The sequence below is a fragment of the Tamandua tetradactyla genome, chromosome 24 (genome assembly GCF_023851605.1).
Source record: "Tamandua tetradactyla isolate mTamTet1 chromosome 24, mTamTet1.pri, whole genome shotgun sequence".
In the NCBI taxonomy this organism is placed as follows: domain Eukaryota; kingdom Metazoa; phylum Chordata; class Mammalia; order Pilosa; family Myrmecophagidae; genus Tamandua; species Tamandua tetradactyla.
This window is the reverse complement of record NC_135350.1, coordinates 28,285,501-28,310,187: the sequence shown is the minus strand read 5'-3', so window position 1 is coordinate 28,310,187 and position 24,687 is coordinate 28,285,501. Positions and strand designations below refer to the sequence as shown.

The 24,687-nt window shown below is 33.1% G+C and overlaps 1 protein-coding gene across 8 annotated transcripts in view; it reads right to left on the bottom strand.

The window, feature by feature from the left end:
• STPG2 (sperm tail PG-rich repeat containing 2) overlaps window positions 1–24,687 on the bottom strand; it is an 846,203-nt gene that overhangs the window by 335,592 nt on the left and 485,924 nt on the right. For all 8 annotated transcript variants that reach the window (XR_013168349.1, XM_077142787.1, XM_077142790.1 and 5 more), the window contains one exon: window positions 11,442–11,557. Coding sequence is in view for 7 of the 8 variants with exons in the window: in XM_077142787.1 (XP_076998902.1) it covers window positions 11,442–11,557 (116 nt within the window). In the remaining variant the exon portion in view is untranslated. The remainder of the gene's footprint in view (window positions 1–11,441; window positions 11,558–24,687) is intronic.

The following is a 24,687-nucleotide window of genomic DNA, read 5'->3' as shown; positions in this document are numbered from 1 at the left end:
GGATACTAAGAGCAACTATATGCCAACAAACTAAACAACTTAGATGAAATTGACAAATTCCTGGAAATAAACAAGCTACACTGACTCAAGAAGAAACAAAAGATCTTGACAAACCAGTCACAAGTAAAGATATTCAAACAGTCATCAAAAAATCTTCCTACAGGGCTGTGCAATGGTGCCTCAGTGGCAGAATTCTCGCCTGCCATGCCAGAGACCTGGGTTCAGTTTCCAGTGCCTGCCCATGTGAAAAAAAAAAAAAAAAAAACTTCCTACAGAGAAAAGCCCAGGGCCAGATGGCTTCAAAGAGGGAATTTTATCAACATTCCAAAAAGAACTAACACCAATCCTGCTCAAACTTTTCAAAAAAACTGAGGAAAAAGAAACACTACCTAACTCATTTTATGAAGCTAACATCGCTTTGATACCAAAATCGGGTAAAAATGCTACCCAAAAGGAAAATTACAGACCAATCTCCCTAATGAACATAGATGCAAAAATTTCCAACAAAATATTAGCAAATCAAATCCAACAGCACATTAAAAAAATCATACACCACAACCAAGTGGGGTTTATACCAGGAATGCAAGAATGGCTCAACACAAGAAAATCCGTTAATGTAATACAGTACATTAACAAATCAAAAGGTAAAAATCATATTATCATCTTGATTGATGCTGAAAAAGCCTCAGTGAAATTCAACATCTTTTTCTTATAAAAACACTTCAAAAGATAAGAATGAAAGGTAATATTCTCAACATGATAAAAGGCACAAATGAAAAACCCATAGCCAGCATCATAGTCAATGGAGAAAGGTGCAAATCTTTCCCTGTAAGATTGGGAATAAGACAAGTATGCTCTTTGTCACCAGTATTATTCAACAGAAGTTCTAGTGAGAGCAAACAGGCAGGAAAAAAGAAATAAAAGGCATTCAAATTGGAAAGGAAGAAGTAAAACTGTCATTATTTGTAGAAGACATGATACGATACTTGGAAAATCCTGAGATATCTGTTGTTAGTTCAGCTAATAAACAAATTCAGCAAAATAGCAGGTTATAAAATTAATAGGCAAAAATCAGTTATGTTTCTGATTTTTTACCAGGTCTATGAACCCTGGTAGGCTGTTGTAAAGATATTACATTTACTCTGGGAAAAATGGAAAACACAGGGTATCTCTTGTGTTTTGATTTTTTGAGCAGTGGAAGTGATAGGATCTCATTTACATTTTAATCAATTCACTCTGAATGCTGTGTTGAGAAATAGATTATAAGAAGGTAGACAAGCAGCGAGAACAATAGAGGGCTCTTGAATAATCCAAGAAAGAGATGATGTGGTTTTAAAGAGAGTTTTAATAATGGATGTGATGAGAAATGGTAAGATTTTAGAAATGTATCAAAGATAGGCACTCTTGTAATAATCAAAGCTAGAGATGATGTTAGCTTGGACCACAGCAGTGATCAAATTATTGATCCATTTTACAGGTAGACCAAACAGGATATCCCTATAAATGGGATGTGTGTGTGAGGGAAATAGGAGGATTAAGGAGCACTCCAAGTATTCTGACCTGCAAATTTGTTAAGATGGTGGTCCCAAAGATGGAGAAGACTGTGGGTGGAGCAGGTAGGGGGAAGGTAGCTAAGGGGAGTGTGCCAGTTTGAAAAGGTTTATGTACCTCAGAAAAACCATGTTTTAATCCTAATCATATTTTGTAAAGGCAGCCATTTCTTCTAATCCTTATTCAGTACTGCATGTTTAAAACTGTAATTAGATTATCTCCCTGGGGATGTGATTTAATGAAGAGTGGTTATTAAACTGGATTAGATGGAGATGTGACTCCATCCATTTGGGTGGGTCTTGATTACTTTACTGGAATCCTATAAAAGAGGAAACATTTTGGAGAAAGCGGGAGATTAGGAGATTCAGAGAGCACAGAGAAGTATGACAGAGCCATGAGAAAGCCACAGAACCATGAAGCAGAGAGTCCATCAGCCAGCGACTTTTGGAGATGAAGAAGGAAAACACCTCCTGGGGAGTTGGAGAGGAAGCTAGCAGATAATGCCATGTTTGCTATGTGCCCTTCCAGCTGAGAGAGAAACCCTGACCATGTCCGCCATGTGCCTTTCCACTTGAGAGAGAAACCCTGAACTTCATCGGCCTTCTTGACTCAAGGTATCTTTCACTGGATGCCTTAGATTGGACATTTCTACAGACTTGCTTTTATTGGGACATTTCCATGGCCTAAAAGTTGTTAACTTGAAACTCATTAAATTACCCTTTTAAAAAGCTGTTCCATTTCTGGTATATTGTATATAGAGCAGCTAGCAAACTAGAACAGAGAGAAAACAACTAGGAAGTTACATAGGTGGATTTGGAGTTCAGAAAGTTTTCTGGACTTGAAATGTATATTTGGGAATTGTTAGTATTTAGATTTGGAAATCAATAGTATTTAAGACCATGAAGACAGCATGATATCTCCAAAGTAATGATAGAGAAGATGCCAAAACCTGAACACCCTACATTTATATGACTGGAGGGTGAAGACAAACAAAGTAGAATGATAGCAAGTAGTCAGTGAAGTAGGAGGGAAACAAGAGAGTGGGAGTTTGGACGCATGGTGAGAAAGGGAAATGTTTTCAAGAAGGAAGAGTGAATTATATTCAATGCTGCTAATAGGTCAAGTAAGATGAGAATGAAATTTCACCAAAGGATTTAGCAAGAATTTCTGTAAAGTAGTTGGAGAGAAAGCCTAATAGGTGTTAGATTAAGAGACAATGGAAAAAGAAGACAATGGAAAAAGTAAATGAAGACAAGTATTTTGGGTAGCTTTGAAAAGAAGAAAGTAGAGAAATGGGGATTTAGTTGAAGGGAGGAATGAAGTCAAGAGAAATGCTTCCAGGTAGGGAGAAATGTAACATAATTGTATGTTTGTGTAAGTGATTCAGTAGACAGGAAACACCAAGATGCAAAGAACGGAAATTGCTGGAACAATTGAACAGGCAAAAATAAATGGATTCTAGCACATATTTGAGATGTTCAATTTAAGTAGGAATCCAAGGAGTTCAAAATGTGTCAGGAGGGTGGGCAGAATAGTATAAATGTAGAAATGCTGGCAAATAAATTGTTGAGATGTTGGGATCCTGTGGAAGTTCTCAATAAAGGTAGGACATTTTACAAGGATGGAGGAACTCTGGAGGACAGTAGAAATTGGAGAAGGACTCCACAAATGCTGAATAGAAAAATATCAGGAAAATTTTGTCCTAGAGCACCAGTCCATTTCCATTCCCCTCCCCCTCACTCAATCCCACCCACTTTAGGAGTGGACAAAAGCAGCATAGCCTGGGTCCCTCCCACCACAGACAGAGAAAGCAAATTGATTCACAGAGGAGTTAGAACTCCTGGTGTGATGGAGGAGTTAAGAATGAACAAATGATTATGATTACTGGCTCATTATATAGATTTTTTCTTTCTATATTATATAGAATAGCCAGAAACTAATATCTGAAATTATTGAATCTCAACTAGCCTCACCCATGTTTTTACCTACTATTGTAATAGTATTCTAGCTTGGTCTCACCCTTGCTTATACTTAGTGGTGTAAAGCTAACAATTCCATTTTCCCTTGTTTGAATATATAAAAACCTTGAACCCCCTAGACAGGGAGATAGATTTTTGGTCTGAGAAGCCATTTGATTTCCTGCTTCACACACAGCAGTAAACATTTTCTCTCCTTGAACCTCTGGTGTCTCAGGAATTGGTCATTTGACTCAATGGGCAAAAGAATCCACCACCTCCTTTGTCCACTTTTCCAAGCACAGGGACCTAGGTCTGCATAGACCCAGGCAGAACACAAGCTGCTACAGAGGACTGCATATAAAAGGGCTTCCCGTGGGTGGGTGAGGGGAGAAGACCCCAATAAAAATGCTGGCAAGAACTGTGTACCCCCAATCAATTCAGTTTCATTTAGTTGGACTACCTAAACACAAAATAGACTTTCCTGGAGTGACCCACCTTTCTGGATTGACCCCCATGTGGTACCACACAGAGAGGTAACCTAATGGGGAAGAAACCAGAGGGACAAACACCTTACAGAGGAAGGAAAAAAATAGAAGAGGGAAGAACTATACGGCTGAAAGACAGCACAAGCCCCAACTGAAAAGTGTAAGGAAGATGGAGCAATGAGTGAGAGAGGGAATTAAAACAAATCATAGGAGCTGGGGAGAAAATTCTGCACAAAAACAAATGCAACAGATCAAGATTCCTGGAGAAGGAACAAAGGAAAGGAAACTTTCTCCTGGAGATGAAAAAATTACAAAAAAAGTGCAATCTTAAAAAATGTACTATATATCCAGGGTAAGAATCAAATGAAGAACTGAGAAAATCTGAACAGTTAAAAACCGGCTATTCTAAGGGTCTAGAATCAGTTGGACCAAGCATTAAAGAAGAGTCTTTACACAAAGCCAATAAAAAATGAAACTATGGAAAAGAAGGAGAAACTGACATTAAGAGTTACTTCATCAAGATAATCAGATGCCTAGACATCAGAAAAAATGATAAGCCACACTAAGAAACAAGAAGATGGGGAATAAAGAGACACATAACAGGAATAACTAATCAAAGAAATTCAAAATAAGCAACTAAATCCATTCAAGGAGATGAAAGAAACATAGATAAAGAGCTAAAGCATAATAAGACAATATGTGAGGATAAAGAAGAATTTGAAAGTATACAAAGAAACATAACAGAAACTGGGATGAAAGGCACAACAGTAGAGATTAAATACACACTAGAGGTAAAAAAACAGCAAATTTGAACAGGCAGAAGAAAGAATCAGTGAACTAAAAGACCAGAAAATCAAACCCAAACAGTCAGAAGAACTAATAGAGAAAAGCATAGAAAAAAATATGGAAGACTCAAGGATGTGAGTGCCAGCACGAACCACACAAACGTATATTGCATGGGTGTCCCACGAAGAGAAGGGAAAATGGGCAGGAAGAATGTTTGGAAACACAATGGCTGAATATTTCCCAACTCTTATGAAAGACATAAATATACATGTTCAAGAAGCACAGCGTACTCCTAACACAATAAATCCTAATTAACCTACCCTTAGCAAAATATAATTCAGAATGTCAAAAGCCAAAGGTAAAGAGAATTCTGAAAACAGCAATGGAAAAGTGATTCATCACGTACAAGGGATTCTCAATAAGTTTAGGTGCTGGTTTCTCATCAGAAACCATGGAGGCAAGAAGGCAGTGGTATGATGTATTTAAGATACTGAAAAAGAAAAACTGCCTGTCAAAAATTTGTTATCCAGCAAAACTGTCTTTCAGAAATGACAAAGAGTTTAAAACATTCACAGATAATAGAAACTGAGAGAGTTCATCAACAAAAGACCCACACTACAACAATTACTAAAGGGAGATTGGCAGGTTGAAGGGAAAAGACAGAAGAGAATGGCTTAGAGTATAATGTGAAGGAATAAAGATCATCAGTAAGGGTAAACAAAGGGGTAAATGCAAAACCCCATTATATCATATCCTCAATATACAACTCTACTGTTTAATTCATTTAAGAATCTGAATACAATCGAGCAAGAAAAAGTATATTTCCTGATAAAACACATGCAAAATATAAAGGGTTAAAATCAGACAAAAACAACATAAAGAGGGGAAACAGAGGAAAATGGGAGCAGAGAATATATATACTCTTGAAGCTAATTTGTTCTCTTTTTAAATTAGTAGGTCATAGATGTTTTGTAATATAAACCAGAGGAGAACCTCAAAGAAAGTAATTTTAAAATATGTGGAAACAAATATGAGAAAGGGATCAGTCAGATACATCAGAAAACTAAAGGAGGTTGCAATAAAAGTAAAGAGAAAGAAAAATATATATGGCATATAAAAACCAAAGGACAAAATGGCTAAAGTAAGTACTGCCTTTACAATAATAACACTGAAAGTTTATGGATGAAACTCCTCAACCAGTTTGGGGAATAGATAAAAAAGCATGATCCTCAGATGCAGACACTTGGAGAACAGTTGCTTCAGAACTGAAAGAGACACAGATGTTTGGAGATGCTTGGAGTGCCAAAAGAGAGAGCAAATACTTAGACATGGGCAGGGCCCAGCAAATGTCTATGCTCCCAATCAAGAAGTTCCAAAGTACATGAGACAGACATTGGCAAAACCACAGGGAGCAACAGATGTTTCAACAATAGTAAGAGACTTCAGTGCACCACTGTCCTCTATAGATTAGTCCCATGAGATGTTAAGGAAGCCAGAACCCAGAGTTGTGTCCCAGAGGAGTAAAGTGAAGGCCCACAGATGATTAGAGAGGAAACCACTGGCATCAGAAGCTGGAAGCTAGAGAACCGGAAACAAAGACAGGCAGGCACCAGTCATATGCCTTCCCATATGACAGACATCAGTCTTTCTTGAGTCAGGGTATCTTTTTTTGGATGCCTTAATTTGGACATTTTTTTTAGCCTTAGAACTGTAAACTTGTAACGTAATAAATTCCCTTTGTAAAAACCATTCCATTTCTGGTATATTACGTTCTGGCAGCTTTAGCAAACTAATACAGATACTGTATATAAATAAAGAGGTAATCCACCAAGAAGAAATAACAGTCATAAATATTTATGCACCTAACCAGGGTAACCCAAAATACATGAGTCAAGCACTGGCAAAACTAAGGGAGAAACAGATACTTCTACAATCAATTTGAGATTTCAATACATCACTCTCATCAATAAATAGAACATCCAAATGGAAAATCAAAAGAAAACAAAGAACTTCAATAATATGATAAATGGACTGGACCTAATAGACATATATAGAACATCATACCTCCAAAAAGGAGAATATACATTTTTCTCAAGTGCACATGAATCATACTCAGGACAGAACATATGTTGGGTCACAAAACAAGTCTCAATAAATTTTAAAAGATTGAAATTATACAAAATATTTTCTCTGACCATAATTGAATGAAGCTAAAAATCAATACCTGGAAAATGCACAAATATAAGGAAGTTAAATAACATGCTCATAAACAATCAGTGGGTTAAAGAAGAAATTGCAAGGGAAATCAGTAAATGCCTTGAGATGAATGAAAACAAGAACACAACATATCAAAACATACAGACTGCAGCAAAGGTAGAATTCAGTGAGACGTTTACAGCCCTAAATTGGTACATTTTTTAATGTACCAATGGGAAGAAAGTCTAAAATCAAATACCTAAATTCATACCTAGAGGCATTCTTGCTCTTTTTGGTGGAAATAGAATTATATTACATTACTGAAATTATTCCATTCAGTAATTTCTGATTAAAATATCACTACTAAATATTTACTTAAAATTTTCTAAAATTGAGATGTTTTAGAAAAGTGGGAAATCTTGTAACAATTATTTAAAAAATAAATTCATTTTACAATCTTTCATTTAACCTCAGTAAAATTATCTTTTCATAGGATAATATATTCAGTAATTTCTATAATCCTAAATGGAAGTTTAAATAAAACTAACTGCACTAAAGCTTGTTTTATTGTACCACATGGGAAATTTATCAATCCAAAATTGTAATGTGAAATCTGAACTCAAGACTACAAATGCACATTTTTGGTCAAAAGAATTAAAAAGTAATAGAGAACAAATGATCCAACAGAATTTATCAGTATTATTAGACACATACACGTACAAGTACTAATTTTAGGCTTATAACATGGCAGCCAAATAAATTTTGTATTCAAATATAAATAAATTTATTTAAAGACTGATAATTCATAGTAGTAAATTCTAAGAATCTCAACTTTAGAAGTTAGGTACAGAAATGAGAAAAAAATTAGACATACAATGTAAATCTAGTTCTCTGTTTATAATTAATTTATTTATGTTAATACATTATCTCATTCATACCATCCTATTAAAAAAACAAAAAATTTAACTTCAAAATTAGTCCTCATTGAGATCTTTTCCACTGACTATATGATCTGCCATAATTAAAATTTTTTTTAAATAAATTTATATGATTGGATTTCAATTAATTTCAGTATAATTGATGTTTTTAAAGAAAGAAGCATTTAAAACTATGATACTTAAATGAAGGATTTTATAAAATTAAATTCATCGCACTCCCTCCATTTAGTTTTTTAAAAATTTTTTCTTAATAATTAGCAATTTTAAGTTCCAGCAAATTAATGGGAAGTCTTATATCAAATGCATGTTTTGGATCAGAAGAGTTACTTAACAAGAGAATGTAGATGAAACTGTATATAGTATTGTTTTTTAAAAAAAATACATATTGTTCTCATTGAGAACTAAGTCAAAGGGTAAATCTTTGTTTCTAAGTATAGATTAGTAATTAAATGAAGAAAATTCTGGGATTATCATTTTTTTAAAACGTATTCAATAAAAACTTATATAATAAGTCACTACCTGCCTTCTTGGAGGCCAGCATTTAATACTGGAATTCTTGACTAGAATGAACAACTGAGCTTTCATAGGTTAATAAACCTCCTAAAATTGTACGCAGTTTTTTTCCCTCAAGGAAAGAGCCCCTAGCTTTCATTAGAACTTCAAAGGTCAGTGATAGTGAATCAATAAATAATAATAATTAGAAGGATCAGAGGAGACAAACAGCTTAGCTGATAATTGAAATATAATGGGCAAAGTAAAGATATGTACCCATGGAAACTCTGCAGAGAAAAAGAAGAAAACTAATTTCATCTGGGAAATTCAAGGGAGTGGTTTACAAGAGAATGAAAATAGCAAACAGATATCACAAATATCAATGTGTTACTTAAGATATATTTAGCTAACTGTAATTATTAATATAAAGGACCACCGTCATTGGAGAGTTTGGGACCCAGTGAAGATATGAGACATGAAAAAAGTAGAGTTATCTAATGAGAGGTTATACACGTTTAAGTACTTTTCAAGTAGAACCCAATATTATAGACTTAAGTCAATATTATAAATTACTAGAATCATTGTTTCATAAAAGAATGTAAAATGTTTAAGACAAATGTGTCCTGAAAAGATTCACCATCTTAAACTCATTAAAGCCATGCAAAAGAGACAAACACATAAAATTTAAAAATAAGTGTAAGTTATAATATAGGGCTTAGTAATTTATAAGATAATCAGCTTATAATTCATTTTGCCTTTAAAGAAAGAAAAATATGAAAAAAATATATGTTCCAAATATGTTTTCAATTTCTAAAGGAAACAAATTGCCCTGGGAATATAAAACAAATGACAGCCTCAGTTTACAACAGAAAACTTAGCTTGCAATGCAGTTATGTATTAGTTTGAAGTTTCAGGCAATACCTTAATAAACATCGTTATTGAGCCCATAACCATTTTCTCTTAACATGGAACATAATTTTTCATAATAAATGTCTATGGGGAAGTATAAATATAATATCACATTAAACTTATGAAGTCTTAATCAAAGAAAAATTTAGAACATCTTTAATGCTAGAAAGATTCATTGGTATATCCTCTATAAAGAATGCATCATAAAGTAAAAAGGATAAAATCAGATTTACTGGCATTTATTACTTGTGGATATGATTAAAATCAGCTTACAAAAGAGAAAAGAGAGTGTTCAGCTAAAAATTTAATATGATCAGCAGGTTATTTTCAGTAATTTACTTTGGTTGGACTTTGGATTCCTTAAAGTCATGGATTTTGGAGCTAAAATATTCTGATTTATATCCAACGATACATGGATGGATGGATGGATGGATGGATGGATGGATGGATGGATGGATGGATGGATGGATGGATGGACGGACGGACGGACAGATGGACAGATAGTAAGATAGGTAGATAGACAGACAGACAGACAGACAGATAGATATAGGTAGACAGATAGACAGATAAAGGTGGATAGACAGAAATAATTTCCCTAAGGTACAAATGTTGGTAACTTGGTGGATGACAACACAAGTACCTAGTTCTCCAATATTTTATTCCTATGCAATAACAAAATGAATACTGAAAATCATGTAAGTGCTCATATTTTACAAATGTGGCCACAATATTTATATGTGCACATTTTAAAACTGTCCTTTAAGGTTTTAGAAAACACCTGCTACTTTAAAATATATACCAAGTGAAGCAGATGATTATTTTATAGATTCCTTTATATTTGCCAATTAAAAGATCATTATCAATCATAATACATGATTCATCCTTAAGCAATTCTGGAATCAAAATTGTGCTTAACAATTCTGGGACCAGGCAAAAACAATAAGCTACTTGCTTCAAGAAATACTTGCTCCTGGAAAATAAGATTATGAACAGCTAGAAACCTAACTTCTCAAGATTAAAAGTTTATTGATTAATACCTCACTGTGCCCACCAATCCAAAGTAAACATGTCATAAATTTTGCCCAATCCCAACCAGTTTCCTATGTTGCAAGACTTGCCTTAAAATCTTTCAGCCCAGGACTTAAAATGTTATAAATCTCCTCCTTTGACTTTCTGGTTCTGAAACAGTACTAAGACTGTGTCAAGCTGATTCTCCTTTATGCAGTAAGTCTAATAAAATTGGCTTTTCTTCTTCAGCAGACATTTGCAGTGGTCTTTTGGGGGATAATCAGCAGCCAACACGCATAATGACAACTCTTTCATTCTTAATTTTTTTCTCCTCCCTTTGATGTTATGTTATGGACCCACCATTGACATAATGCTAAAAAATTATTTAGATTATGGCATTTTAAGTAAGTAGAAAAGACAAAATCCTATTCAAATAAATCTGTCATTAACTAACCCTAAAAGGCACATTTATTTGCACTCAGTATTGACCCTCAAAATTATTATTACAAGCCACTATTCTTACAATTGTTTATGGGGGTGGGAATAGGTCATCTATTTCATCCTAAATCTCAAAAGAACAATGAAGGTCTATTGTGAACATAACTTCTATAACCGTGATGGTTTATTTAAGCCTCCTTCTTCCTATCAGGAGGCCCATGGCTTAAAAGAAATCTTTATTCATTATGAAACTTAACGGTAGAATCCAAGTTTATTAAAATAAAATGAAAGATAAGCCCTCAATTTTATGGGATCCCCAGGACTTTCTGCTGAATGCCCTAATGAATTCATAATTTCAGTTCATTCTTGTAGGTTCCAACTTACATATGCAAGCAAGTATATTTAAAAAGTTGCAAGGATATAAATATATGTATAACTGTTATTGAGGATATTTATAAATAAATAAATAGTTAAATTTAAATAATTCTTAAATTCTTAAATAATTCTTCTAAAAATGTCAAAATATATCTTCAGAAATGTCTTCTTTAGCCAGAAGATTTGTGTCAGTGAGTAATATGAATAAAAAATATAGAACAGAATTTAATGAAGACATTGTCAGCACTTTCTGGAAATCATTCTGTTCTTTTGTCATTGGTAATAGTGAAATATCATTGACAAACCTCATACGTCGCCGGACCAGGAGTAGCCTCCTTAGGATCTTCAAAACGCTTTGATGCTTTAACAAATAAAGGTATGGGGCAAGATTTCTTTAGAACAGGATTGTATGTTGCAGGCCCTAAGAGAAAACAAAAGTAAATTAATAAACTTTTGATTTATTTAAATTATTGGTTCTGGTTACATGAATATTTTCCCAAGTTCATATTCTTAATGTATAAATTTAGCCACAATCAATCTTGGATCCAATTCTTTTTAATTGCTAAATTCATTCAGTTTGTGTTTTGAAATATGACAAGGATAAAATAGTGACATCTACTCACTCAATAATGAAATGCAGTACACAATATTTCAAAATAAAAGTGCCCCCTCAAGATATATATACATCATGAAAAAAATTATATATAACACTTTTATTCAAAAGTTCATTGAGGAGAAAGTGCTTGATAATATGAATAGGATTGAAAGAAGCAGAAAGGAAGTTTAACAGCATTCCAGGCTTTTAAGTGCAATAGAAGCCCAGGCTCAGAGATGGACTTTCCATTGACTATTTGGAGGTAATAAACAGATTGGTTGAATGGAATGGGGTCTAATCTTAAGGAAGCAGTTTGTACTTTGGCTACTGTTTTTCAAATTGTATTCTATAATTCCCCCAAATTCCCAACAAAGTGCCCAGAAGGCATTGTGAGAGTAAAGCCCAAGTTAAAGAGGCTTGAAGCATTTTATATGAAACAGCTGCAATTTAATATTTTATCTGTTTGGGTTCTAGGATAGGTTTTACTTAACAAAAGCTCTCTACTAATTTAAAAAAAGCTTTTCAAACCACTGTCATAGGCAGGGCATAGTTTTTGAAGGTTTGAGATGAAAGGAGATTCAAGAAGAAAGGAGTAGCTTAAGAAGTAAACTCTAGCAGTTCTGAATAGTGTGGGATGATTTGAAGATTTTCTGTTTGGGGGACACTGATGAGGATTTTACTAACTGGTAAGGGAAACAAAGAACAACTCAGAACATTTTTTAAGAGGTGCAGCAAATATTTTGTGATTGGAAGGAAATAAAAAGAAATAGTGGCTATTAAAAAAAGGTAACACAGTGAAGGAAATAAGGAAACAAGGAAGGAAGACACCATTTGGAAAGAAACATCTGAAGTTTAATTTTGAACCAGTTATGTCTGAAAAAATGGTGGGATACTTACTAGGAATGTCTAGCAGACAACTGGAGATACATGACTACAGCTCAGATGAGAAAACTAGCCTAGAGAAAATGAATGGAGTAATTACCTTGGGGGCAAGTGGATTACTCAATCAGAGATTTCCCTAAGGAAAGAGGACAGAAAGAGAAAAGTAAATAACTAAGGTCTGAACCTTGGGATTACATATAGCAAGGGGTGGAGTGAGGAGAACAGTTAAAGGAGACAGACTAGTGAAGGGAATCCCGCTAGTACTACTTCAACGAAAATAGGGAGAGGTTATTTTTTTTCACTCATAATTTATCCAATACTTTGTGAATTTCTATCACATGTCGAACATTGTGTTACAAGAGGATCTTGGAGATCTATTCTATCAAATGTTTCAAGGGAAAATAAGACTCCACAGTAAGATTGCCACAAAGTATGTAGATTGTTAGAAGAGTGGTGGTGAATTAAACTAAAGTAGACGGCATTAAAGAGACACTGCCGGGAGAGGAAATAGAAACTTAGGTCATAGAATAATGACAGTGAACATTAATAGTGAAATAGGAGAGTGTGTATAAAAGTATTAAAAACAAAATTAATGCCTCTGTATTTCCATTGTAAACACACAATTCAAAATAATTTATTTTAAAGAATAAATTCTTGTTGATGGCTTAACATTTAAAATATTTTAGAACTGATAAGTTCAAGATGAAACATTTTAATGCTTTAACCTCAATAATATAGGACATTTCAAATTTTTAAATAAAAGATGACATTTAGGCTGTAGCCCAGTCAATCTAATATCAATTCAAATATGAAGCCCTTGAGAGAAGGTCATGTGTTTTGTTTTACCAAGTGGCAAGTAAAGCGTTATACCAAATACCATCCTTTTTTTTTTTTTGAGGGGGAACTATTGCTTTCATTATTTTATTTATTTTTATCATTATTATATAAATTCTGTGCTTACAGAGAAAAATCATAGAAATCGTACAGCTTCCATATTCCATTCTCACTCAGTTTTACCTATTTTTAACATGTTGCATCAATTTTGTTATAATAGATGAAACAATATTATTATAATATTAACTACAGTCCACAACTTATGTAAGGATCCACTCTGTGTTAAACAATTCTGTTTTGTTGCTTGTTTGTTTCATTCAAGTAATATATACACAACCTGAAACTTCTCATTTTTCTCACTTTCAATTATACTATTCAGAGGTTTAATTACATCAAATAACATCTTACTATACAAAAATAGCATTACAACTTTGGAATAAGATAGACATAATTTATCTTCATACTCTAGATAAATAATGAACATATGCATATATAATACCTTTTCAGATATTTTCATACACATAATAAACTATGCATGGGAAAATGTTATCAGTATCCAGAAAAAATTACAAACAATCATCAGGAACTGGTTAATAATTCCACCTGCAGTTAATAAAAAATTGCAACTTCATAAAGATTTCTAAAGGTTAATGCAACAGGTTAGACTAATATTCAAACATCATGGTAACATTAAGTTTCATTTTCAATTATGAAGAAATACAGCCAAATCCCTGTTCTTACCATCATGCTACCACAACTAATAAATATTACATTCATGGTTATAACTCATTAAAAGAGAAGAAATTACTGAAATGCAATTCAGGAGATTTCCTTTTAATGGAATTCCTTTGAGAAATATTAAGTGAAGCAAAACTTCTCTTAATATGCATCTTGCTTCATTTTAGCATTTAGCCTGCCATAAGCTATAGAATATTTTTTAAGTTTATTGCACTTTAACTTAAAATATATTTTCAATTGTATATGCTACTGCTTATATGATACAGGTCAAACACATTGCTTTATCAGCTCTGATTCACATCTGAATTCTGCAGAAGCTATCTTCTATATTTACTAAAATGCCACATTTTAATCATATATCATGGAAGAAGAAAACTTCTCATTCCAAATCAAATATCTATGAAAAGTTTGCCTAAATCATGACTAGTATATAACGGGAAATTCAAGAGCAGGTGATTCTTATAATTACCTATTTCCAGCCCTGTACCAATTCACTCTCTATGAAATGTCAACCAATGCTACAGGGCAAAAATAGAAGAGAACAGGAAAGATGTGTAATTTAAAATAAAAATCTATGCTTCTGGCTCTTCAATATGACCATTTTGGTCCATCAGTGTGGACTCAGAAATAACTGCTTCTATAGTTAAGGCTGTAAAACCTCAGGTTAAAAAAATGGTTATCTTCATAATGAGCTAAAGTTTATTAATCATTTAGTCATTCTTGCTTATGAATATTAGGTCCTTTTTTCATGTGGAGGTGACAGAAATCCACTGAAAAGTAAATATTCCATATGTGAGTATATCTTTAGGAATTCAAAAGCATTTAGGAAATTATTCATTGAAATGGACTGCATGGCTTTAAAAAGTCATCAAGAGAGCTCAGATTTGTATAGAACATATTTTTCACATTGATTTTATTCTTCAGCTTTACAAATGATGCAACAGCAAAGAGAAATGATTAGTGCACAAGGAAGTATTATCATCGATATCAGAGTCACATTTAGGTTTAATACTCTTCTACTGCTTTAAAACTCAATTTGATTTAAATAGCACTTCAGATTATGTTCACAGAGTTGCATGGTCTATTAAACTGAGCTTATAGGTGATAGGGAAAAAACACACAGAGCGTCACAATAATGCATACACTTTTAACCAAAATTCTCATGTATGATTTAGTGCTTCGTTAACTTCTCTGTCCAGAAGCAAAATGGGTACTACATGTTCTAGGAAATAAGGTTTTAAATACTTAAGATGATATCTTGAAGTTGTTATAGAGCATCTAGGAATTATTGCCAACACAGTCTCTAAGAAATGCACTATTACAGTGCACTCCAGCCTAAGTAGACAGAGATATGCATTTATTGGAGTCTACCTAAACCATGCACCTGTTAAAACATGTTTTCTTAACATTGATTAAGCAATAAGGCTGTCACTATTATGACACATAAATATGAAGTCACAAGGATTTGGCTTGACTGAAATATTTCTTCAGACAGCAATGTCTGTTTATCTGTCTACATCTAAGCACATATTTATCAAAATGTACATCCATAAGCTCTGTCAAATGAGGCCTTTGAATTGCCGGTATAAAAAGATATTTTCACTCTCTGATAATATAAGTACATTATACAAACTGGAATCACCTTCAGCAGTGTTGTAAACGTAGGCATAGTACACTTTCAGTATGAATTATAGGAAACAACTGCAAGGAAGGATAATCATCTTACACCCAAATCTGCTTTACAGCAGATGGTATAAAATATGCAACACATGAATGATTTTATTAACGAATAAACAAAGTTATCAAATAATCAGTAAAATACGAAATTGTCTTCGAAGTAAATACCTCACAACTAGATGAACTATTGGCAGCAGATTTTTCTCTCATACCTGAACTTTCATTTTTATATTCCACTGCTCTTATTTAAAATTTTGGAAATGATCATGGTGATGAATATACTACTATGTGATGATATTGTGAGCCATTGACTGCACACCAAACACAGAACATTTGTATGTTAAGAATGTTCATGTTTGTATGTTGTTTTGGTTTGATAATACAAAATATATTTAAAAAATAAAATTTTGGAGCTATAATGCCAAGAAAATCACGTCAGCAAAAATAGGAGACAGTCTCAGCAAGTCCTCCAAGTTATCTTAGATCACCATTGTTATTTTAACATATAATTAGGGATTAATAAGCAAGGCATTCCCTCTAAGGTTGGCACTTATCTCCAGGAATATTCTATATAAAATTCAGGATAAATGTGTTTTTGTAAAGCATGTCATGTTATGAATCAAATTATGTGGAATTTAAAAAATAGAAACTTCAAAATAAAAAACAACAAATTAAAACAATAAAAATAGAGACTTCAGTTTAAAAACTAAAATGGATGATTAATATTAATCACTGTAAACTTAAGAAAGTTATAGTAAATGAGCTGTGATTTAAAGCAAGAATTACAGAAAATGATAATTTTTTACTATTTAAATTGTTACTATTTGCCATTTTCTTAATTTACTAAAAACTGTAATGTTTCTACATGTGTTTACATTTATATTTGCCGCTAACATCTTTATTTGAGCAGGTCAACTAGGATAAAGCTAGACTCGGATTTTATAGTTTTTAGACTATTACACCAACGCTACACTTACAACCTAAATGAACAATTCTGTATCCTAAAACAAACACATTTTATAGAAAAAAATGATTGTAGAATGTTTTTCATGCATTGATGACTTCAAATGCTTTGTTTACATTCATTAGTGATTAAATGAGAACTATGAGATTGACTATTGAATATCTTGGGAAGGTTCTTGCTTCTTTTCAATAAACCTAAATTTAGACATAGATTCAAATCTAAATAAGATTTTTTTTCTTCACCCTAACAATATTCTTTGTTTACCATTTTGTTTACCATCCTTTGATCATATAATGTAAATATTCCCTAACTTTGTTCCCAATACAGTACCCATACAGAATAATAGACAGCTGGCTACTGTGAGAATTCTTCAGGATTTTTCCCTTGCAAGTTTCTCCTCAAATTACCACCTGTTGATTTCAGCCAAGACCAATAACAGTAACATTTTTTTATGTTAATATCTATTTCCAGATAAATTAAAGGTTTTTCTTATCTGGCTTCAAAACCCATGACTCAAAGGGTCTACTTGAAGCCCTTCCATAGCTCTGAACAAGAGTTTCCACTGGCCTTTTGACTGAGCTTGTTATGTGGCTTGAAATATCAAGATTAAAAAACAAAGCGGATCATATGTAACAGCTCATATTTTAAAATAATCTTCATCAAAGTCTGGTTCAGGATTCTCTAGAAAAACAGAACCAACAGGAGAGATCTGTAAATATGAGATTTATAAAAGTGTCTCATGTAACCAGGGGAATGGAAGAGTCCAAAATCTGCAGGGCAGGCTGTGGAGCTGGTGGCTCCAATGAAAGTCCTGGATGAACTCCACAGAAGAAACTCACAGGCTGAAGAAGCAGTGAAAGTTTCTCTTCTTCCTCAAAAGTCTTCAAGTGGGAGATGGACCTTAATTGATCACAGATGTAATCAACTTACTGATGACTTAATACATGAGCCTTCTGATTTATCAACCAACCACTAAATATCCTTGCAGCAATAGTCAGGCCAGTGCTTGCATGACCAGACAACTAGGCATAATCATTTGGCCAAGCTGACACCAGAACCTAACCATCACAGCGTTAATATGTAGATTCTTTGACTCCATGTAAAAGTAATAAATCAGATTATCTAAAAGTAGGGCCAAGTATATAAAACCCATTATTTTAAATTTCTAAACTACTACAATTTTTATATAAACCTTCTCAAATTTATTTAAACATTAAATCCCTTTTTCCCGAGAATAATTTCCAGTTAGTTATCCAGAGAATAAACGTTCAGACTCCTCACCAGACTATATATTCCTGTGGAATATATCAGATGCTCTAATGTCTGTGTCTGGCTATGGCTGACCTCAATAAATCCTTGTTGAACTGAACCGAAATGAACCAAGAAAGGAAGAGTCAATATATGTGTCACCTATATTCTACTCTTATGATGTTGATAAGACTTTAAATCCATCTCTTTTTATTTCACTTTCTTATTCAGGAACTGTCCAAAGAAATAAATGTATGTCTTGAAGTCACATTTAAAATTTATAATGTGAAAATGATATTTAAATGTTTGGATGCTTAGAATAATTGTTTCCTGAGAATAAAGGAAAGATTAGGAGGCTAGCAATAGTAGGATAGAAGAAAGATTTAATTTTCAGTGTATGTTCCTTAGCATAGAATGAATTTTGGTCATGGATATATTACACTATTTCAATCATGGGCAAAGTGTGCAAAACCTATTATCATGATCATGGATGATGCAATTCTCCAAGTGTAAGTATATTCTTATCTCCATTTTGTTACAACCTATTACTTTCCAAAATAATTCTTAAACCTAAATTCAAATTCAAGCTTCTATATACTAGCCATGTGATCTTGATTAATTCTTAATCTTATCACTTCTTAATTTCCTCTTTTGTAAAATGGGATAAAGAGTCTCAAGGAAGTTAAACAACTTTCCCACAGTCTCATAATGAGTAAGGAGAAAATCAACTGCTTTTAATCCTTAGCATATCCCTAAGAAAAAGGAAGGGAACGCATTATTATTATTCAAATTTTGTAGGAAGTTGTGTTAAGTAGCAGAGCTGTGAACTGGCCCTATTGTTTTAACAGCTATTTCCACTACTTAACACTGTCTCCTTAATTTTCTACCTTTGGAAGGGCCTAGTGATCCCATTAGTCTCTCACACTTTCTTAAACCTAGTGAATTTGACAAACAAATAGGTTAATTAAATGAGAATGTTATGCTTTTACCTGAATATGGCACCTTCCTAACACCTAAATTTTGTCTAGGAGAAGGAATACGTTGAAGTCAATTTGACTAATTTAATGATTTTGTTATTGGATTATTTCGTGATATACCAAAAGTGCATATAGTTTTGATTTTACACCTCTATTTTAAAAGTCATAATAAGTATAAATACATTTAAGGAAAGCACAGATATCACAATTCTAACCAAGTTGTCTTCAAACACTCATATTGCCATACTGCTACTGGTCAAGGCTGCCACACACTGCAACTTTCTAAGCCTGTTATAAATGACAGTAAAATTCTAATGTTGAATACTATTTTCCTAGAATCCAAATAGCCTTAAGCCCAATTTTTTGGTGAAGGCTGCCTCTCTGTGGCAGAATGCAGTGATCATATTCTCTGAGGAACAATTTTTTCTCTTTCTCACATTTTTTTTTAACTGGTAGAAAAAAATCTGCATAATGTTCTAAAATAACTAGATTTAAATACAGTGTTTTTATCACTTGTTTCAGGACTGCATTATTGACTTCATTTCTTTGGAAAGTCTTTGCGCATCAAGGAAGAGCCTCACTCACCTAAGCAAGCATGTGTAATGAGAGATGAAAATGGTATTTCTGCAAGTAACAGAAATCAAGTAGAAACAATATGGCCACATTAGCTGTCTATTTTGCGAGCTGAAATCATTATTCACTTTGTGCAGAGTGACCTCTGCTGGTAAGAAAGATGCTTATTACTAGACATGGCACCTTGCAGAAAGCAGCTATCTTAATTTCCTGAAGGAATTGCTCATAAATGCTGAGTGTGTCATAAGAGGATGCCTCCTCCTAAACACTTACAGTACAACAATGCAGGAACATATACTATTTGAAAGACTGAAAGTGAAGAAGCAAATCTCAAATGGATATATTTTTTTAAATATTGAGATAATTTTTCTTTCTCAGTTGACCATTGACAAGTTGAAGTGAAAATAGGATCAAAAACCTTCGTATATAAGATTATTTAGGAAGAAAGTATATTCCAAAATAAATTTATTAAGATGATATTTTTAATGATATGACAACTGAAAGAATAGCATTTGTACACTTGAGATATAACTTGGTATATCTCAAAAGACAAAGACTTATTTAATTGGGAATATAGTTACAGAGATGATTTTTACCTTTTCTAAAATGTAAAATGCTACCTTATCAAAAACAGTGCAAACATTTATCATAACCAAATTATGCTGTCTCTACTTTTGATTCCATAGCTATACCAAAAAGCACCATCGAGAAAACTGTGAAGATTCCCTTTTTCTATTATTTTAATAGTTGTCAAAAACTTTTAACATGAAATATATCCATCAAAACACCTAAGAAAGTTTTCTGTAAAAAATTTTTGTCAATAAAATTATTATTGATCCTAATGACTAATTATTACAATTACTCCCTCACCTCCTTTTCATTCTTTTCAGCATCATCCAGAGGAAAAATAAAGAAATGTATTTGGTCTCTGCTTCAGCAAATGCTGAAGTCTATTTATATGCAAATAAGCTCTCCATTATTAGTATGGAAAAGACTTGGCCATAAAGGGAGAAATAAATTATCACTAGAAACCATTAATGAAATCTATTTCAAAACATAACATTTTGCAAGGGCCCTTAACTCATGTAATATTTGTTTAAGCCTTGAGGGGAAATATGAGTTCTTCACTTGGATGAGACTAGATACTACATTATTCCTCACGTCAGTTTGTTTTGTAAAGTGCATTTATCCTTTCCTTCGATAACTGTGATTCTATTGAGTCTTTTTATAGAACGTCATCATTAAAGTCCTGTGATTTGTGTTTGTTGAATAATTCCCAGACTTTTGGAGGCAGGGGATATTTTTACACTCTTAAAATAATTATTATTCCATGAGCTATAAAAACACTAGCATTCATTTTATGATACAATAGTAGTAATGTTCAAAAAAATGAGAACAAGAAACACGAATTTGGAATAAGATGAACTTTTATGGGGGGAGAAGAATAAAATAAGCAATTATCAAGATTATCAAGAGAGGTGGCTCAGCAGGCAGGAATGCTTGCCTGCGATGCCAGAGGACCTGGGTTCGATTTTCGGTGCCTGCCCATGTAAAAAAAAAAAGATTATCAAGAGAGACCATAAAATAATTTCATATACTTTGCCCATTTCCCCTTTAGGGTTTTTTGTTTCAGTTCTTCTTGAGTTCAGAATTTCCTCATAAACCAAGACTAGTTCCTTATAAACCTAAATCTTGCCAGTTTTAGACAGTGCAGATATCTTTTCCCTTCTGTCATCTACTTAACATTGCCCAGATTTCCCAAAATTGAGTTGAAATCCTTAGTTTTGTTATAATCAAGTTGATATTTTTGTCTATTTTTTTTTTACTTTTGAAGTTTTTATGAAATCTTTCTCTATTTTTAAGTTACAGCAGTATTCTGGTATTTTGTATTGACTTCATAGTTTTGCCTTTACATTAAGTTTTTAATTCATCTGGATTCCATCTTTGTAAATGGTATTTTACAAGAGTTAATCATATTTTTCTTAACTGTGTCAGTTTACCCAGTATGTCCTACTAAATAATTTTTCCTTTATCTATGGATTTATGGGGATAACTTCATAATAAATTGTCCTCATATATACATGGTTCTGTCTGTCCCATGATTAGTTTGTCTTGTTTTGTGCCAAGACTATATAAAACTATTAATATAGTTTTATAATGTGTCTTAATAAATGATATGGGAATTTTCCCCCTTTCTTGACTCTTTTCTTGACTATCCACATACCTCCATGTTTAAATGTGTATTTTAGTATTCCAGTCCCAGTAGACTATCAGGATTATATTACATTTATTAATTAGTATATAGTATTAATATGGGGGAAAATGAGAACCTTAGATAAAGTTATCCCATCCATGAGCCTAGAGTAACTCTTCATTTATTCATATAATTTTCTACACCCATTATTATAATTAAAAAATTCTTAGTTAATTCCTAAAAATGTTATTTGTTCCTGTTTACTTAGTTCCTTATATCTTTATTACTTTTTTGTAGATGACTTTTGGTATACGAATATTTTGTTGCCATGTAAGTTATTCTTATATCCAGCAACTGTGCTGAATTTTTTTATTAGTTCTAGTAGTTTCTGGATTTACAAAATATCTCTTGGTATATATGATGCAATTTATCTCTTTCACTGTAATCCTTCAGTGTCTTTACTATTTTTCTACCCTTAGGTACTGATGTAATACCCCCTATTATTAAGCAGGTGTGGTAACGATCGGCAGTCTTGTTTTCCTACTTTTCTTAAAAGATTAATTTATTGTATTATAGGTATTGGGTTTCGAACTTTTATTAGGTTAAGGAAGCTACTTATATTCATAGATATGAGAGCTTTGCTTTTTAATCACAAATAGGTGTCTTTAATTAAAAGCTCTTTTCTACAGCTCTTTATTAAAGTAGTTATTTAATGAGTACAAAAAAAAAAAGAGTTAAGCCCTAGAATGCACTGCTTCCAAAACTTTTCTTGTCTCTAGTCCCACAATTTGTCTTTATCCTTAGATGACTGTGCTGGTTTGAAACTGTTATATACTCTAGAAAAGCCATGTTCCTTTAACTCTAATCCAGATTTGTAGGGGCAGAACTCTGTTGTTCAGGACCTTTTGATTGGACTGTTTCCATGGAGATGTGACCCACCAAATTGTGGGTGAGACTATTTGATTAGATGGAGATGTGATCCTGCCCACTCACGGTGGGTCTTAATTAGCTTACTGGAGTCCGTTAAGAGGGGGTGTTTTGGAGAAAGCACAGACACAGACCTCTGGAGATGCAGAAGATGCTGAGAGAGCCATTTGAACCCAGAAGCCAGGATGTTGTCATGTGCCTTCCCATATGACAGAGAAACCCCAGAATCAGCTTTTCTGGAGAGGAGGCATCCTCTTGTTGGTGCCTCAATTTGGACATTTTCATGATTTTAGGATTGTTACTTGTAACTTAATAAATCCCCTTTATAAAAGCCAATCGGGGTGGGCCAATGGTGGCTCAGCAGGCGGAGTTCTTATTTTCCATGCCAGAGACCCAGGTTTGATTCCCAGTGCCTGCCCATGCAAAAACAAAACAAAAATAATAAAAAAAGAAAAAAGAGCCAATCCATTCCTGGTATATTGCATTCTAGTAACCTTGGCAAACTGAAACAGCAACCAAAGTTTAAGATGCATATTTTTCTATGCATCACCTCCTACCATTATTCAGGCTGCCTATTAAGAGAAAAAAGCACAGAGAAGTGAGGATGAGGTAGTGTGGGGAAGTAGTCATCTAATCTATTTATTTATTCTAAAGCACAGCCAATGAATTAATTCTTGCTTCCGCAAGAATTAATTCAAACAAAAATAGGGCAACAATAGGGCTCTGGGACAAAAATCACCAGGTTAAAAAATTAAAAGGTATAAGGAAATTTTGGAAAACTGATAATCAACTCAGGAAATAAGAAGATAATTTACAGTTCCAGATAATTCGATAAGAAAATAATAGTCTAAATACAAAGCTAATTAAAATGTGCAGGGGGTGCAAAGGTAGTTCGGTGATAGTGTTTTTTTCTTAAATATGAATGGACACCAGGGTCACCTGGCATTTGAGAAGAGTGAGCAGCATGAAAGACAAAAAACAAAATAAATAGAAAAACTGACTATAGAGGGAAAAGATACTTCATGGAAAATGAGAACTTAAAAAGTTAAATAAGTAATCTTCATAATATTATTAGGAAAATAAAATTCAAAATAATATTGAATCTATAAGACATAGAATAATCTGAGAATAAGAATGTTCCTCTAAGAGTGTATGTGAAAACACTGAATGAAGCTGCATGTGAGGTATAGGTTTTTTGTTTTTGTTTTTTTTGTTTTTTTTCTTTCGATTATTGTTTTAATTCTTATTCTGTTGTCTTTTTATTTCTTTTTCTAAATCGATGCAAATGTACTAAGAAATGATGAATATGCAACTATGTGATGTTATTAAGAATTACTGATTGTACATGTAGATTGGAATGATTTCTAATTGTTTTGTTAATTCTTTTTTTAATTAATAAAAAAAAAAGATGAAAAAAAAAAAAAAAAAAGAGTGTATGTGTTTATATAGAAAATTAAACAAGCAAAAAATAGCTTTAAAAAGCCTTACAGGGTGGGCAATGGTGGCGCAGCAGCAGACTTTTCACCTGCCATGCCAGAGACCTGGTTCATTTCCTGGTGCCTGCCCATGCGAAAAAAAACCTTACAGAATTTAGAGCAAAAGGGAAAAAGACAGAAATGAAATTATGCAGGAAATAATAGATGGCTGAAAAAGGACAGAATTCTTCAAATGCAAAGGGCCCTAAAATTATTGCATATAGACAGTGGAAAAAGATACCCAGCCATCAACCTACCAGCGTGAAACTGTAGAACAAGAATAAAAAGAAAATACTAAATTTTTCTACAGAAAGGAAGGAATGTACCTACAAAGGAACAAGATTCAAAATGCCACCTCACTATTTTTGCATTAGCAAAACTGGATACTAGAAAGACAAGGGAGAAAAATAAGAAAATGAAGAGCAAAATGAAGACACTATGATATATAAAATCAGTAAATGAATACT